General features: G+C 47.0%; 1 protein-coding gene across 2 annotated transcripts; it reads left to right on the top strand.

Moving 5' to 3' along the window:
* The first annotated feature begins 2,452 nt into the window (after positions 1 to 2,452).
* LOC146658611 (uncharacterized) lies at positions 2,453 to 6,899 on the top strand. 2 transcript variants are annotated; one of them, XM_085422315.1, is made up of 2 exons: positions 2,453 to 3,451; positions 6,791 to 6,899. In XM_085422315.1, the coding sequence occupies exons 1-2, from the start codon at positions 2,465 to 2,467 to the stop codon at positions 6,791 to 6,793; spliced, it is 990 nt and encodes a 329-aa protein (XP_085278441.1). In that variant the 5' UTR covers positions 2,453 to 2,464; the 3' UTR covers positions 6,794 to 6,899. The 2 variants fall into 2 exon arrangements, with proteins under 2 accessions (XP_085278441.1, XP_085278440.1); XM_085422314.1 differs by lacking the exon at positions 6,791 to 6,899 and adding an exon at positions 6,254 to 6,784.
* The last annotated feature ends 7,389 nt before the right edge of the window (positions 6,900 to 14,288 follow it).

Genomic DNA, 14,288 nt, shown 5'->3' with positions numbered 1-14,288 from the left:
AGTCAATATCAGGGTCAAAGGAAAAGAGAATTGAGGAAAGAAAAGAAGGAAGAAACAAACGAGCATCTCAATAAGGTTTTAAGTTTTGGAGAAATTAGAAGCCGTCTTTTACACCAGCGCTCCACTTTACATAAAATGGCACCAGGTCTATGTATATATAACACAAGTAGCACATTTGCGAAGCATACAAGAAATGGTTCTCTGCTTCACGTCTTTAAGAATATGCTTTGTCAGTGGGAAGTCAGTGACTTGTGGTATGTTTTCAGGGTAGAGGATGGAACACAAACAGATGTAAAATGAAAGATCTGTGTTGATTTATTCCCAAGTTTAAACCTTCATACAGTGCATTTGGAGAAACATATCATGGGCAGACCTATTGAGAGCCCTGTAAAAATGCTGTTTGATTGTGCAGACATGAGTACATGATGTAAATGTGTCTCAGCTTACAGCTTTAAAGACTTCAATTAGCAAGAAGGTACAATTTGCTCTCAGCAAGATGTAGTACAATGTGTGTAAGTGGGTTTGTTTTTTTTTGGTTTTCTTTATTGGCTTTAATTACATTCCACTTTTTTGTATGTTGTGGTCCTTTTAGAAAAACAGAACAACTTTAGTTCTTTCCAGCATCCATCATGAGCAGTTTTGTGAAATCAGAGTGCATTTTATTACAAATATCAGGGCAATGTAGTACTGCATTTTGTTTTTCACTTTAGGAGTTTGCTTTGGGGTTTCTGTGACAAGAGGGGATATGATTTCTATTCTCTATGTTCAATCATATTAGAAACACATTGGATGTAATCTATTCTCCAGCAAAGTGATAAAGTGCTTTCTCACCAATTACCGACTGCCATCTCCCTCTTCACACCTAGCAGGCATGGGATGGATGGATGTGGCTGACAATGTGTATGTGCATGTCACAGAGGGATGGGGGAGAGGTTGGGAGGGGTGAGAGGGGAAAGGGGTAAAAAAAAAAAAGGGCAGCAAGAGCAACAGTGTCAGATTAAGTCAGAGAGAGGTTTTAAAAGGGTTGTCACTTGTGTTTACATTTTCTCAGTTATCATCAGGAGAATGACATATCTTTGTTTCTGCAATATCACACTGCTGTATTTAGGCCCTCTATAGCAGTGTTTTTCTCTTTTCTTCCTCATCGACCATTTTGCTCTGTGCAGGAATCAGAACATTTTGACACTGGATATTCCTCTTATGCATGTCTACTTTGCTTTTCAATATATTCGTGGATTATCATTGATTGGGAATTTAAATTAGATTAAACACACACTGGTTTAAACAAACCAGACAGAGGTTAAATGTAATCTCTGGTAAGTGGCTATTTTACACTCGCTGTGTGTTGCAGTGATGACACAAAACAAGCATTGTGTGAATTGGAAACAAAGGGAAAAAGCAGTTGGCTCTGCCTTCAAATTGTTTTATTTTTTTCAAGAATGCAAACTCTCATTTAAAACAAACATGAACTGTACAAGACTTGTTTCAAAGGTTGAAGGCTTTAAAAAAAATCGCATCCTCCATGTTTCTTATCTCAGTCTGGATGCTGAAAGCCATGTGCTAGTGAACTGAGTCTTAGTCAGCTGACAACAGAAATTCAATAAACACCAGCTGTTCAGCTCTTAGAAAAACTTTTAGATTACTATATTTAATTGCACTGCACAAACAGTATATTTACAACTCACAAATGCACCAGACATACATGTAGATGGCTCTCCACTGACTGTAGGTACATTCATTCCATAGCAATGTGTTTTTAAATAACTGAATAACTGTAGATATCCATATGTATTCTTTGGAGACATATGTGCTATAATATAATTAACCAGACCTTGAAAACAGAACTGTTTGATAGAGGAATGCATTAAAGAAAGAAAGAAAATAGAAGAAATTGTATCCTTTTGTATTTCCTTAATATCCCAAGGAAGAGAACAGCAGGCTAAATTTTGCTTTGAAAGATTAGGTCACAAAACAGAAAGCAGATATGAAGGTAAGTATGAGGAGAAAAGAAGATTACCTCCCCTCAGGACAAACTCTTTTAAAATTAAACAGGCAGTGCTGCCTGGAGGAAGGACAAGGGCAAGATGAAAGTAGCTGTGGCGTGGGTGTGGTCCTTGGCCAGCTGCAGAGGAGGCGTGACGCAGTGAGCTCCCGGGGCGGCGCAGGGGCGGGGTGAACAGGTGTGCTGGGATCTGACAGTGATTGTGTCTCTTTATGTGTTGGCAGTGACAGACGGAGAAGGGACGTGACAGCAGAGAAAGAGAGCGCGGAGTACATGTGTCCACTACAACCCGAGCTTAATAAAAAGTTCTGCACTGTCAAAAGTCGCTCCGGCTGGTATTTCTTGGGTCCACCGTTACACTGGTGCCGAAACCCACGCGTGATGTCCGGTCCCCTGCCGGCTCCCCCTGCGGCGCCGCCGCCCGCCCCGCCGCCCGCCCAGCCGCTGCAGATCTTGGGCCAGATGATGTTGGACATGGCGGCGATGGCGGCTCGTCAGGCGGCCACGCAGGACCAACAGTTGGCGTTGCTTCGCCTGCAATCGGAGCAGCAGACCGCGGCTCTGGGGCAGCTGCTGGGGAATGCGGCCGCGCCGGCTCCCGCCCCTCCGCTGTCGGTGACGTTGCACCGGATGCGGGATGGGGAGGACCCGCTGGTTTTCATCGAGGCTTTCCAGGCCACGGCGGTGGCCTGTCGGTGGCCGGAGGAGGAGTGGGCCGCCCGGCTGCTGCCGCTTCTGTCGGGTGAGGCCCAGACGGCGGCGCTGAGCCTGCCCCCCGGCTCGCGGGGGGTGTTCGAGGACGTGTGCCGGGCGGTGCTGGATCGTTTGGGGCTCTCCCCGGAGGATTACCGCCGTCAGTTCCGGGCCAGCAGGATGTCGGGGGGGGAGCGGCCGTTTGCCTGGGCTCGGCAGCTGGAGGATGCGGCGGCGAGGTGGCTGCGACCGGGCCCCTCGGCTGGGGAGACGCGGATGCTGACCATGGTCGTCCTCGAGCAGTTCGTGGGAGGCCTGCCCGAGGCGACGGCTCGTTGGGTTCGCTGCCACCGCCCGGCGGATTTGACGGCGGCGGTGACGCTGGCAGAGGACCATCTGGCGGCCGACCCGGGACCGGGCCGTGAGGAGCCGCGGCGGGGCGCCCGTGTTCCGCCGCCCAGGCCACCGGCGGCGGCGTCGCAGAGGAGAGGCGGCGGCCCTGCGGGAACGGAGCAGGCAGCAGGGTGGAGCCCCAGGAACCCGTTCCGGCCGCTGCTTCCCGCCGGAACCCCGGCGGCCGCCGAGGTTGCCCCGGAGCCACGGGGAGCCGCACAGACGCCGGGGCCGGACTGTTGGAAGTGTGGGCGGCCGGGGCACCTGCGCCGAGACTGTCCGCTCATGGAGGTGGGGCAGGTGTTCCGCGTTGCCGGCGCTCCAGCGCCCGCCCCCGGTCCAGGAGTGACGTACCGCGTGCCGGTAAGGTGTCAAGGGGGTATTCGCCATGCTTTGGTGGACACGGGCTGCACGCAGACTCTGGTCCACCAAAGTTTGGTTCGCCCCGGGGCATTGTTGGAGGCTGACTGGGTGGAGGTTAAATGTGTGCACGGGGATGTTCACAAGTACCCAGTAGTGTCACTGTTGCTGAAATTCAGGGGCAAAACGCATAGAGCGAAGGCGGCGGTTAGCCCGCGCCTGTCGCATCCCCTTATTTTGGGTACGAATTGGCCGGGGTTCCACAGCTTACTGGGGCAGTACGCGGGGATGCGATCGCGGTCTGTAAATTCGTGTGACGTTTGCGCGGCGCTCGGCGGTGACGCGGGGTCGACCGACGCTGACTCTGGGGGGGAGGAGGAGGCGGGGACTTCCACGGAAGCCCCGCCGCCTCCCGTTGTGTACCCCACGGAAGATTTTCCACTAGAGCAGTCTCGGGACGACACCCTACGCTCAGCCTATGACCAAGTGATGGATATTGATGGTCGCTCGGTGCGCCCCGACGCTGCGCGAACGTACCCTCATTTCCAATTGCGGAACGATCGGCTTTATAGAGTGAGCCGTGACACTCACACTAATGAAATCCGCACACAGTTGTTGGTGCCGCAAAGCCGCCGGGAAATGATTTTCCAGGCGGCTCATTCGAACCCCATGGCAGGGCACTTGGGTGGCGAGAAAACTCTGGAGCGCATAATGGCCCGATTCTATTGGCCGGGCATTTGGGCCGACGTGCGCCGTTGGTGTGCGTCGTGCCCCGAATGCCAGCTGGTTAACCAGCCGGCCGTACCAAAGGCGCCGTTGCGCCCATTACCGCTGATGGAGATCCCGTTTGAGCGTATTGGCATGGATCTCATCGGGCCATTGCACCGGAGTGCACGCGGCTATCGCTTTGTGCTGGTCCTGGTGGACTACGCAACGCGGTACCCGGAAGCAGTGCCGCTACGCACCATTTCAGCGAAGAGCGTGGCGCAGGCACTGTTTCAGGTCATCTCCCGAGTCGGTATTCCGAAAGAAATACTGACTGACCAGGGCACGTCGTTCATGTCGCGCACATTGCGGGAACTGTATGAATTACTGGGTATTAAATCTATTCGGACCAGCGTCTACCACCCTCAGACTGATGGGTTGGTGGAGAGGCTGAATAAGACTTTAAAATCCATGATTCGTAAGTTCATTCGCGAGGATGAACGCAATTGGGATCGCTGGTTAGACCCTCTGTTGTTTGCAGTGCGGGAGGTGCCCCAGGCCTCCACGGGATTTTCTCCCTTCGAGCTGTTATACGGCAGGAAGCCGCGGGGGGTGCTCGACCTGATTAAGGAAAACTGGGAGGAAGGTCCGAGCCCTGCGAAAAGTGAAATTCAGTACGTGCTGGACCTGCGAGCAAAGCTGCACACACTGGGGAGGCTCTCGCGGGAGAATTTGCTCCAGGCCCAGCAGCGGCAGCGACGCCTGTATGACAGAGGGGCTAGACTCAGGCAATTTTCACCGGGAGATAAGGTGCTTGTGTTACTTCCTTCTTCCAGCTCTAAATTACTCGCCAAGTGGCAAGGACCCTTCGTGGTCACACAGCGAGTGGGGGACGTTGATTATGAAGTGGTACGGTCGGACAGGGGCGGGGCCACGCAGATTTACCACCTCAACCTCCTCAAAGCCTGGAGGGAGGCGGAGACCGCTTCTCTAGTGAGCTTGGTAAGAGGGAGAGATGAGTTGGGGCCGGAGGCGCCAAAGTCTAGCATCCCCGCCTCCCTCCATTGCAGTGACCATCTCACACAGGCCCAGAGGGCGGATGTTGCTGCATTGCAACAGCGCTTTGCCGACGTGTTCTCCCCCTTGCCCGGCCGTACTTCTCTCATAGAGCACCATTTTGAGACGCGGCCTGGCGTGACGGTGCGTTCACGGCCCTACAGGCTGCCGGAACATAGAAGGCAAATTGTTTTCCGGGAATTGAAGGAAATGCTGAGGCTGGGAGTAATAGAAGAATCACACAGTGCTTGGTGTAGCCCCATCGTCCTTGTAGCAAAGAAGGATGGGTCTATACGGTTCTGTGTCGATTATCGCAGAGTGAATGAGGTGTCACGTTTTGATGCTTATCCCATGCCCCGGGTCGACGAGCTCCTGGACCGGTTGGGCACCGCTCGCTTTTTTACGACTCTGGATTTAACCAAGGGCTACTGGCAGATTCCCTTGTCTACAGAGTCCCGGGAAAAGACGGCCTTCTCCACTCCGTATGGGTTATACCAATTCGTGACGCTTCCGTTCGGCTTGTTCGGCGCCCCTGCCACTTTTCAGCGCCTCATGGACCGGGTGCTGCGGCCCCACGCTGCCTATGCTGCCGCCTACCTAGACGACGTCATCATTTACAGTGACACGTGGGCGGGGCATGTGCGGTGTGTGGCCGCGGTGCTGGAGTCCCTGAGGCAGGCGGGGCTCACGGCCAACCCGAAGAAGTGTGCGGTTGGACGGAGGGAGGTACAGTATTTGGGGTACCACTTGGGGAGCGGGCAGGTGCGACCTCAAGTGGAGAAGACGGCGGCGATTGCATCCTGCCCGCGTCCCAAGACGAAAAAAGAGGTGAGACGGTTTCTGGGGCTGGCCGGCTATTACCGGCGGTTCGTCCCAGGGTTCGCGGACCTGACCAGCCCCCTGACTGATCTCACCCGCAAGGGTGCCCCAGATCTGGTCCAGTGGACGGAGCGGTGCCAGGCGGCGTTTGTGCAGGTGAAACGGGCTCTCTGTGGAGAGCCGCTGCTGTTCACACCTAACTTCTCCCTCCCTTTCTGTCTGCAGACTGACGCCTCGAGCAGAGGGCTGGGGGCCGTTTTGTCCCAGCAGGTGGGGGGAGTTGACCGGCCGGTCGCTTACATCAGCCGGAAGCTCACGGACCGCGAGTCACGGTACAGCACCGTAGAGAAGGAGTGCCTGGCGATCCGGTGGGCGGTCGACTCCCTTCGCTACTACCTCCTGGGCCGCCCGTTCACCCTCTGCTCGGACCACGCCCCGCTGCAGTGGCTCCACCGCATGAAGGATGCCAACGCCCGGATCACTCGGTGGTATCTGGCCATGCAGCCCTTTAAGTTCAAGGTGATCCATAGGCCGGGCGCGCAGATGGTCGTGGCCGATTTCCTCTCTCGCTCGCGGGGGGGGGAGTAGGTTCGGCCGGATGGGCCCCGGCCTCAGTCGGGCGGTGGGGATGTGTGGCGTGGGTGTGGTCCTTGGCCAGCTGCAGAGGAGGCGTGACGCAGTGAGCTCCCGGGGCGGCGCAGGGGCGGGGTGAACAGGTGTGCTGGGATCTGACAGTGATTGTGTCTCTTTATGTGTTGGCAGTGACAGACGGAGAAGGGACGTGACAGCAGAGAAAGAGAGCGCGGAGTACATGTGTCCACTACAACCCGAGCTTAATAAAAAGTTCTGCACTGTCAAAAGTCGCTCCGGCTGGTATTTCTTGGGTCCACCGTTACAGTAGCATTTGAAAAAAATCTTAAAGCACTCGAGACATGGAGCGGGCCACCCTGCTGAAGGACCTGGAAAACCAGTGGCAAAAGCAGGTGAGCTAGCTTTTAGCAATGGAGGAAAGGGAGACTGGGATCAGCCGGGTCAGTGAAAAAAAAGGGAGCCTTACACAAAGGTGCATCTGAAGACCTTGGCCCTGCTCATGTGAAGACGAGAAGGAGGGAAAAAACAAGCAAGAAGGAGTGGGGAAAAATGTGAATGACTGAAGGAAAGCCTCTGAAAAAAGCTTTGAAGACACCCGAGGAGAGGTGAAAGAGGTGGTAAGTCAGGTCCTCCTCTGACCTGTGTGCATTTCAAATACTCTTACAGAGCACTGGCATTTTAAGATTTAAAGATACGTGTACCAAAGCCTGATTATTTGGGGGTTGCTGAATTTCAATTCAATGTCAAAGACTAAAACTGAAGACCTTTCATCTGTACTTTTATTTTAGAATTTAGGTCGTTTCATAAGTACCCTTTTCTCATTTTTTCTTTTTCTTCCAGGTAATCGGTTGTTTCAAACCTAGTTTTAGTCTAATTTTAGTTAATTATGATAAGCTTTGTATGAATGCCTGATCTTCTCAACCCAATAAGACAGAGAAAGATACGTATCTGTATCTTTGGGCAGTTGAAAACTACATTAAGGTATCTAAACTACAGGAGACTAAACTAAATATAGAGGCAGAGCAAAAACCTTGCTAGTCAGGATAAGTGCTGTCTGTATTTATGTGCAGTCATATGTGTCTGCGTGTCTGTGCGTGAGGTGTCTTTGTCTATATGAATTTTAGGGTGTCTGTCTGCATGGTCTCTGAGGTGATGACTGTTGTACTCACACCCACTTACACACCCACTCACGCTCCCACTAATGCACGAGGCTGTTTGTTTTGACTGTGCTTGACAGTGAGTGATGGCTGATTGACAGCCTCAGCTGATTTTTGTGCTACTAAAACTGCAGCCATCCAGCTCCACACAATTCAACCACTCTTTTTGCCAGTCTGCCACCACAGAGTTAGCAACAGTCTGCGTTTTGCCTCCCTCACTTCTCCAAGCCAGTCGCACTGCACTGCGGCAAGCAGGGGAAGCAGACACACACACTCACCACTCCACTCCCAGATTTTTTGGAAGGGGAGAGAAGAGGAGCAAGCAAAGCCTTGACATAACTACGATATTTTTACGCTTCTTGATGGAGAGCTGCTGTAAAATCCAGAAATACCTTTCAAAAATCTCTGTTTTCTTGCCTTGTGCTGAAAGTTGTTTCAAAGAGGCTCGGAGCATCATCCTGACAAAAGGAATATGCACAACTCAACCTGCCTGCCAATAACGAGACACAAAAAGTGAGAGGAAAGAAAACGAAATTTGGACCTATGTGGTGGATTTTGGAAGCGAACAAACACGCAACGTTCCAAGGGTCTTTTTCTTTTTTGGACGAGATTAAGAAGGCAGGGGCAATGCCAAAGGTTTTTTCCTGCCCTCTTTTAAAAAACAGTCTTGCAGCAGCTTGGGCTCTGGCTATGCTCAATCTCCACCTGCACGTTGCTAGGGAAAAAACACTGGAAATGTCTCCGCTAATTCCAGGATATAGATGCGGCCGGGCCTTATAATTGTGCAGCTCCTGCACTCTCCATACGCAATATAAATCATATCCAGTACAGCGGTATCCAGCCAGGCGAGCAAGCTATCCGGCAACCGGCTCCCAGCCCAGACAAATTGCATCCCCAGTGGAGGAGAAGAAGAGGCAGGAAACGATGGGCTGAATGACTGGCAAGGGAGAGAGAGGGAGAAAGGAGAGGGGAGCTTCCAGACAGAGTGACCTACATTTAACAGTCTGGAGTTAAAGACAGAGGGAGAGGGAGAGAGAAAGAGAGAGACAGAGAGAAATGTATGAAGAAAAACAAGGTAGGGGGATGAAACCGCATGAATAAAAAATGAAAAGCAGAAGATGAGATACAGAAACAAACACAATCAGAAATTAGCCGTGGCAGAGGAGAGAGAAAGCCGATCCTCAGCGCTGTCTCTCCTACATTTTGTCTTTTTTTCCTCCATCCACTCATTTTACACCTTTCACACCCTTCCTCTCCCCATATCCAATGTTATTTTCTTCCTGCTATGTTGCTGCTTTACTTTCATCTTTTACCATTAATCATCCATTGTGTGGGGTGTCTGGGGGGAATGGAGCTGACTGTGGTGTAACCCAAGTCTCTGGCACACAAACAGCTGAGAAACAGAAAAGTCACCCCGGGACGTCGTCTTGGTTTTGCTTATGTTCTCCATATTTTTCCACAGATTTTGACTCTTTATTTTCTATTGCACCCTTCTTACTCCATATTGACCACCCACTCCAATTTTTCTCAGCACTCTTTAAATTTCATTCCCCTACGTTCAACCACCCCATAACCCCTCCCCTATATATTTACCTCTTTCTTCTTTTCTCTCCTCCCCAGCATTTATCATGTATGGCTAACTCTAACCGCAACACTTTTTCATACTGGATTATGTTATCTAGCTTCTTTTATCTAGTGTCAGTAGAGAGGAAGCATAAAAGTAGCAGCAGCAGTTATATCTATCTGTGTGTGAGCCTAACTCATGAGCTCGGCTTTATATCTATTTGATTGCCTCATGAATAGAAAGCTGCCTGTCTGAAAGCTGATGGCCTCCAAGCTGGTTCTCACAGCTTTTGTGTAGCTGACTGTACAGTTGGTAAGGTGCGATATTCAAGTGTGACTGCCTGGCTGGTTGAGCATTTGTCCATCTGGCAGCATTGGATTTATATTGTGTCATTCTGCAAGTTTTTTTTCTTTTTCATAATGATTATTACTTTTAACAAAGAGATGTCTTAATTATCTTATGTGCTCTTTTGTCTTTAAGTCTGTTTTTTTAATGCACCCACTGCAACCTTTTTATAGTTTTTACCAATTTTCCTCGTGACCCCCCCCCCCCCCCATCACTTCCCTCCCTTTACATGTCAGTCCTCAGGGATCAGTGTTAAGGACAAGAGCAGGAATTGCACTTGAAGGAGAGGAAATGACATGGGTAATGGAAGAGGACACACAGGCATCTGTCAAGGAAAATCGAGGCTGGAAAGGGGGAGAAAATGATTTATTCATGAAAGAGAATTACACTGCTTTCACCTTCTTGAATAGGCTTGATCAGAATCCTGTATTTCCTTTAACTCTTTAAAGAAAAAGGTGGTGGGAGCACTTCTTCCATCAGACTGTAAGACTGTAAGAACTGCTCAGACTTTTTTGGTTTATATTTATTTTATGGTTTCCAACACACTTTAAACAAATGCCACGTACATTGCATTCGTGATGCGAGAACGCATAAGTACAGCCAGCTCTTTCTGATCTCTTTTGGTTTTGCTCACACAACAAATTCCAACATCACTGAATTATTTACTTATACCTACAGTCATAAAACAAATGTTGCTAATTTTATTAGTAGGATTTCTAGTTCACATCTACTGTAAGTAACAAAAAAACAATGGAAATATCCTAGAGAAGCATTTACGATTGTGTTTGTTAGCATTCATTCTTGCTCTCTCTCTGTACACGAGTCCAGGACAGAACACACTTTGCCCTGAGACATGTGAATTTATAAATAGAGTGTTATTTCCCCTCATTGGAGCACTCTGGCAGCTTAAATAATCACTAACAAGGCTTCTGCTTGCCTTGTAACCCTGACAGATACTTGCCTTGTTTGACAAGCTTGTTTTTGCTACTGTGCTCTCTCTGTATATCAGTATAATAAGGTTGACCTTTGCATAAACATTCACACAAAGAATCAGTAGCATCCCCCATTTTCTATACCCTCGTCTTCCCACATCATATATGACAGGTCCATTATTTGTAAATGGCAACTACACAGCACATCTCTTGCTTTAAGCCACTTAGAGTAAATCACATCTGTCGGCAATGGTGTTTTCTGTCTCTGTCAAAATTGCCTACTACTAAATGTACTTATATTTTTTCCTCTGTTCGTCTCACTTTTATCTTGTTTCCTATTGAAACCTGGTTTGTAAATGTCTCTAAAATCCCAAGGGAGATGAAAAAAGCCTTCATGGCTGGCACTACTTCAACATTGCATAGTCTATTATTAGCCAAGTACATGGTGGACAATGCTAGTTGTCAGTAACAGTCATAAAAGTGCTGCAGAATTGGAGATTTTATGCAGGACTTCAACGCCAGGAAACAAATGCACTCTGCTCCATGGTCCTTAATGTAACCGCCATCTATTTGATGTTAGTGAGGAGTCTTGGTTCTCGGCAGGTTTTGCTTTAAATGTGCTTCAAATAGTATAGTGATTTTTTATGTAACTCAAATACAGTTTATTTTTTAAACATAGTAATTTTAGCTAAATATAAATACAGATATATGAATATATTCCTAATAATAGAGGCATTTAACAAGGAAATGTGTTGTAGTGTTGCTGAATCTGGTTTCTAAATTAATGTGTGCTATGTTTCTCTTTAGTGTTGCTTTGTGTTTGACCCATAAAGTAAATTCCAAATGTGTACCTAAGAGGTAGATGTGCTGGAAAATAATCCACATCCATGGTGATGTAAGACTTTTTAGCAACAACTACGTTCAACAAATGCCACATTTCTGTTTCAATAGACCATTAGACACTAAATACTAAAAAAACCGCATTCATTCTAAATATCATTTAACATTTCTATTTCTTTAATACAAATGGTAATGAGAATTTTGAAAAACCCAGGCTTGTAGTCTTAACTCTCTCATCAGTGCCATGACACTCGTCCTCCTTGTGGTTTATTTCTAATGTCACATTGAGTCTGAATTAATGGAAATAACCGGCACACCAGGAGGTAACGTTGGCACAGTAATGCTCATGGATCAACCGGTGAACTGACCGCATAGCATTACATTAATCAAGGAAAAAATGTTTTTGCCTCTTATAAGTCACGTCCTTCACATTAAGCTTCCTCACTGTGTCTAATACAGTTCTGTCCTCAGTAGGCGGAAAAAGTGCTATATTATTCCTCATTATATTCTTTTTTGTTGTCTCAGTCATCTGCTTCCAAGACAGCACTGTTCCCTTTTCATTAACTCTTCCTGCTCAGATGCATTAGAGCAGACTGTTCTAATTATTATATGAAATGTTAGGCCTCAATAAGACAACAAGGCAATAAAGACTAAATAACAGGAAGTATCCTTAAACTATTTGAATGAAGAACAAATTGTTCACCTTTCTCCTGCTGACTTGTAGTTATATCTGATGTGTGAAAGGAGGAAAGTTAACATATACTGTTGTGATGGATTGTGATGTAGTCAGTTTGACTATCGGCTCTGAAGTCTGTCTGATGCATTAAGCTAAGCAAAAGGCATTTCTTTCAAATGATTCATCTAATTTCCTCCTTTCTTACTGACTTCCACAATGGCAAGCGAATCACTTTGATGCTGTTATGTCATTTATATTTTAATACAGCTGGTCATCTTTGGTTAACAGCCAGTAAATCCAGCAAGGCAAACACTAAATGATCAGGTAACAGGTAAGTGGTTGTCCACTAAGTTTTCTGTAAGTATATTTCAAAAGAACTGTACAAGGCAGCTATTTGTGAAAAATGTGATTAAAATTATTTTTCAAAACGCTGATTTTGTGACGTCTTTCTGCTTCTGCACATGATGACAGAAATACAGAAAATAAAATCACTTCCAAAGTAAGCACAAGATTTGTGATGTGTGTAGAGCTCCTCTGTTATAATGCCCATTATAAAATAACTGAAAGCGTCGCACTTCTTTCACTGAATCCGATCTTCTTCACACATTTTCATTCATTCATTTATTCCTACTTTTCTTGTGTTTGCTGCTAATCCAAACAAAACTTGTAACACATAACACAAAGCAGTATGCTGCTAACACTGAATTGGATTGTATGTTAATTGTATTTTGACATTTTAGAAAAACATCAAAGTGTTTACTGGAGATTCTCTCCACCATGCATAATGAAATGTGTCACTTTGGTAGTCTGCTGACACAAAGTGCTCTTTGTTATTGTTTTTGCAGCCGTCTCGCCCCTCCAGATGATGTGAGGCAGGTTTCATGTAGCAGGTCAAACCTGCTTTAAACCACTGACTCAACACTGTGACTCAGCCTGTGTTGAATAAACAGATAAAGAGATAACTCTTTTGAACTCGAATGGAAAAATCTAGCACACACACACCTCATAGTTTAAGTTTAGTGTACACAAAGCCGACTGTGTGAAACACATCTGTCCACTGTGTTCAGTTAAACTGATATAACTGTTCCCTTTCTTTTGCATTTGTAAGCAAAAATCCTGCAGATAGATCTGTTGCATAAAAATGGATTCTGCTATGCTTAAACATTTTATCATTAAAGACAAAGATTACAAGGAAACACAATATTAAGGTCAGACTAACCATTTGAAGGCACACTGTTTCTTACATTATAGTCACATATTTGTATTATTAGTTAATCTTTTAAGTAACTTGGGCAGCTTTTTAACAACACCACATAACAACAAAAGTTCAGTTCAGCTGAATTCAGGCTTATTTATTTAGCTAACTTGAGGGCTTTTATACTGCGAGATAAAGACCTAAAGGATTCCTGAGAAAACCCCAAATAATCAAGCAACTTCCCATGAGCAAGTACTTTGCAATGGTGATAAGGGATAACTCTCTTTAAACAGGATGAAACATCAGTCAAATGCAGGCTCAGGAAGGGGTACCCATCTACCGTGACCAGCTGGGGTGAGGGAAGGGAGAAGAGAAAAAGAGAGCCTAGGGAGATAGGATTACACAGACTAAGAGAGGGAGGAAACAAAAATTTAATGACATGCTGGAGCGGTATATAAACAGCTGTGACGTGAAAAACTGTGAGTGGAGATGAAATACTTAGAGCACCACATAAATCACGTAGCCGTATGAGCCTATATAATAATTATAACCCTGCACCATCACAGGGTCACCTGATCCAGCTTTAACAATAAGCTTCATCAAAAAGGAAAGCTTAGTCTGATTTTAAAAAATGGGAGCTGATTTCATGGGAGTGTGACCTGACAGTTGAAGGTTCTGCCTCCCATTCTACTTTTAGAAACCACAAGTAAGGTGGCAGTCTGAGAGCAAAGTGCTCTTTTGTGATAATGTGCTACCGAGGTCTTCAAGATAAAATGGGATCACATCAAGACTTAGTAAGTGAGGAGGACAAAGATTTTAAATTCAACTTTGGATTTGATAGGGAGTGGTGAAGAAAAGCTGATATGGGGGAAATATGATCTTTCTCGTCCCTCTGAGTACTCTCACTACAACATTTTGGATTAAAAGGAAGCTTTTAGAACGTGAAAATAATTAATTACA

This window comes from Rhamphochromis longiceps, linkage group LG11 (genome assembly GCF_057381845.1).
Source record: "Rhamphochromis longiceps isolate RC_006_pf linkage group LG11, R_longiceps_female_GT1.1, whole genome shotgun sequence".
NCBI classification, from domain to species: domain Eukaryota; kingdom Metazoa; phylum Chordata; class Actinopteri; order Cichliformes; family Cichlidae; genus Rhamphochromis; species Rhamphochromis longiceps.
This window is presented reverse-complemented; position numbering and strand designations above follow the sequence as displayed.

Excerpts from the sequence above, each read along its gene's own strand:
- LOC146658611 (XM_085422314.1), top strand. The coding sequence starts at position 2,465 with ATGATGTTGGACATGGCGGCGATGGCGGCTCGTCAGGCGGCCACGCAG. Across the intron at positions 3,452-6,253 it reads GAGTGACGTACCGCGTGCCG|ACTGACGCCTCGAGCAGAGG; the intron begins GTAAGGTGTCAA and ends TTCTGTCTGCAG.